The sequence below is a fragment of the Trichoplax adhaerens genome, genomic scaffold (genome assembly GCF_000150275.1).
Source record: "Trichoplax adhaerens TRIADscaffold_21 genomic scaffold, whole genome shotgun sequence".
NCBI classification, from domain to species: Eukaryota; Metazoa; Placozoa; class Uniplacotomia; order Trichoplacea; family Trichoplacidae; genus Trichoplax; species Trichoplax adhaerens.
Window position 1 is genome coordinate 434,908 of NW_002060962.1, and position 2,677 is coordinate 437,584.

The 2,677-nt window shown below is 33.6% G+C and overlaps 1 protein-coding gene across 1 annotated transcript; it reads right to left on the reverse strand.

Annotated features, from left to right (window-relative positions):
• Window positions 1–690: 690 nt before the first annotated feature.
• On the reverse strand, window positions 691–2,190 carry TRIADDRAFT_31933 (uncharacterized protein; the record flags this gene model as incomplete). The annotated part of the gene is made up of 1 exon (XM_002117103.1): window positions 691–2,190. One exon carries the CDS (start codon window positions 2,188–2,190, stop codon window positions 691–693), a length of 1,500 nt encoding a protein of 499 aa, XP_002117139.1.
• Between the last annotated feature and the right edge of the window lie 487 nt (window positions 2,191–2,677).

A 2,677-nucleotide genomic window follows, 5' to 3' on the forward strand; every position in this document is an offset into this window, starting at 1 on the left:
CGAATTAATTTTTTCGAATATAGCAGCAGCAAAAATATTCAAAATTGTTTTTATATCATGGACTTTAAGTCACATTTACGTTCGTTACGAGGTCGCTATATTTGTATCTGATGTCATCATTAAGTGATATACGATAGCTACAAACATAATTTTAAACTGGTCATGATTGTACCGTAAATTTTGCATGCTGCATGGATAGTTTAAAGAAATGTAATGATATATTTCTAGTATCTGATCTGTAAAAGGATATTTAAGGATGATTTTGGCAGTCATTTAAACTAGTAGTTAGAGAAGTTGTGCCCTTAAAGAAGGTCTGTGGTATGAATGCAGCAAAGCGCCATAATTTAATTTGGATATTTGCTTACTGAAGTTTATTTGCAGTATTTATCGTAACCAACATCATCAATTCATCAGATTATGTTTAAAGTTATTGTTATGGTGACTTGTAACTTTTCAACACATAAATTTAATCGGATAAACTAAAATGATCAATAAGAAGCTTTAAAACTTTAAATACAAATGGAATTTACGATACCAAATCTGCCTGTAAAGACCACTTTATAGTTTAAACTGTACATTGAATCCGGTAATGTTATAGCAAATAGGCAGTATGCGTTTCTTTATTAGAAATTATGACTAGCCCAATTGCATACAAATGAAGTTATTGAATAGCCTTATTACATTAATGACTTACCTATCATAGATAAAACTTCCCCAAAGTGACATTAAATGCTTACTAATTCTTTCTTCATGTTCAGTATAATTTAATTTTAAGTTATTGGGTTTAAGTAATGGATAACCGAATACATAGGGAATTTCCATAGAATGAGCCACGCCATAATAGCTTGGAAAATAAGTATCACTTTCAGTTCGGTAAGCAAAAACGTACATATAAGTAGTAACATAACTAGAATAAAGATTCGCTGTTTCAACAATGGGTTCAGCATAGTAATAATCATTGTATAATTTCTCATATTCAGCACGATTACTAAATAATGACGTTTTATTTGTCCAGTCTGTGTATTTATAGATCATGGCTGATAAAGTGACGTTATTGAAATTGGAAAATTGTGCGACTATATTAGTTTTAAAAGCAGCTCTTGATAGCCCCTTGGTGATATTGGGTAAGGGGGCTAAATACTTGGAACCATCGTTCATATTGCTACCCAGCATAATTTGAACCTTGTTAAATTGGCCTGAAGAAAGGAGTACCTTAGGATCGTCAGGGATAAATTGGCCGTCAATAACAGGCGTAAAAGCTTGAGGAAATTGAGATAAAATAGCTTCTTGCTGTTGTGATATTGTACTGATTGATAGAGATTGTAAACATTCAATCGTTAAATTTAATGTATTACGGCTGCAATTAGTAGCGCTTGTAAATTGTTGAAAAATAATTTGAGCTTGATTTTTAGTCTTGATAGCGTGGGGTGAGAGTGGTGTACCACTTTGTAGAATGGCAGATGTAAATAATGATCCACTGCTTGGAATAACGGTGTGTAAACCTACTGAAATTGCTCCAGCTGAACTGCCAACAATCCCAATATCATTACTTCTACCACCAAATCGAACAATATTGTCCTTGATCCATGTTAAAGCTAATTGTTGATCACGTAAGGCGAGATTAGCTGGAATTTCACTATCAGTATTGCTATCTTGTCCTGAAGTTAAGAAGCCTAAAGCTCCTAACCTATAATTAACAGTAACAATCACCATCTCTTCTGTACTTGCTAAAGCAGAAGGATCCCACAGTGATCCACTACCGCAATTAAAATCGCCGTTATGAAACCATACCAAGACAGATTTATTGCCAGCTACATTAGGGATAGGAGTATAAATATTCAAGTACAAGCAGTCTTCACTGATAGGTTGGCTATTGAGGAGTTCCTTATTATAGTCTAGACAGTTCCATTTTGAGGAATATTGCGGGCACGATGATTTATAATATGTCGCATTGTATATGCCTTGCCAATTCTGTGTCCACGGCAAGGCTGGTTTAAATCTCAAATTATTGGTTGGTGGTTGAGCATAGCGAATGCCAAGGAATGAATGAATATCGCCATTTAAGATATGGCTGACTTTGCCTTGTACTAGGCCATGATTTGTAACGACAAAAGAAGTCGTACTAGCAAGATTTGATTTATTCAAGACTAGTATCAAGAATAGGGTTAAGGCTAAATTGTATCTATTCATCATTGAGGAGAACTTTAAAATTTAAAAATCTATGGAAACAAATGTAGTTACTGTCTGCGAATATTGGCGACTGTGCTTTAAGATTTTTAAGATTTAAGTTTTTCTTGAACGGGCAAAAGGTTAAAAATTATAACTTGAAAATATTTTTGTTCAGTCCGATATTTTTTCTTGGATATGTCCTACCAATCGCGATAACAGAATAAACAGAAGGCAAGACTTGTACAGTATAATAGAGATCAATCCCGATCATAAGGCCATCGAAATTAATAAAAATCAGTAATGTAAATGGATTACAATTGGTTGTAGATTTTTACTGAGGGTAATTTATTCTGACTAGGGAAAAAGAAAATGATTTTTTGGGGGGGAATCTCAAAAAATGAATAGATCAGAACATAAATTACCTTGTAGCTTCTGGCTTGACCTCTATATCAATTCTGAATAGCTAAATATCAGCGTTTCGAGTAAGGTATTAATAACAGAGGATTAC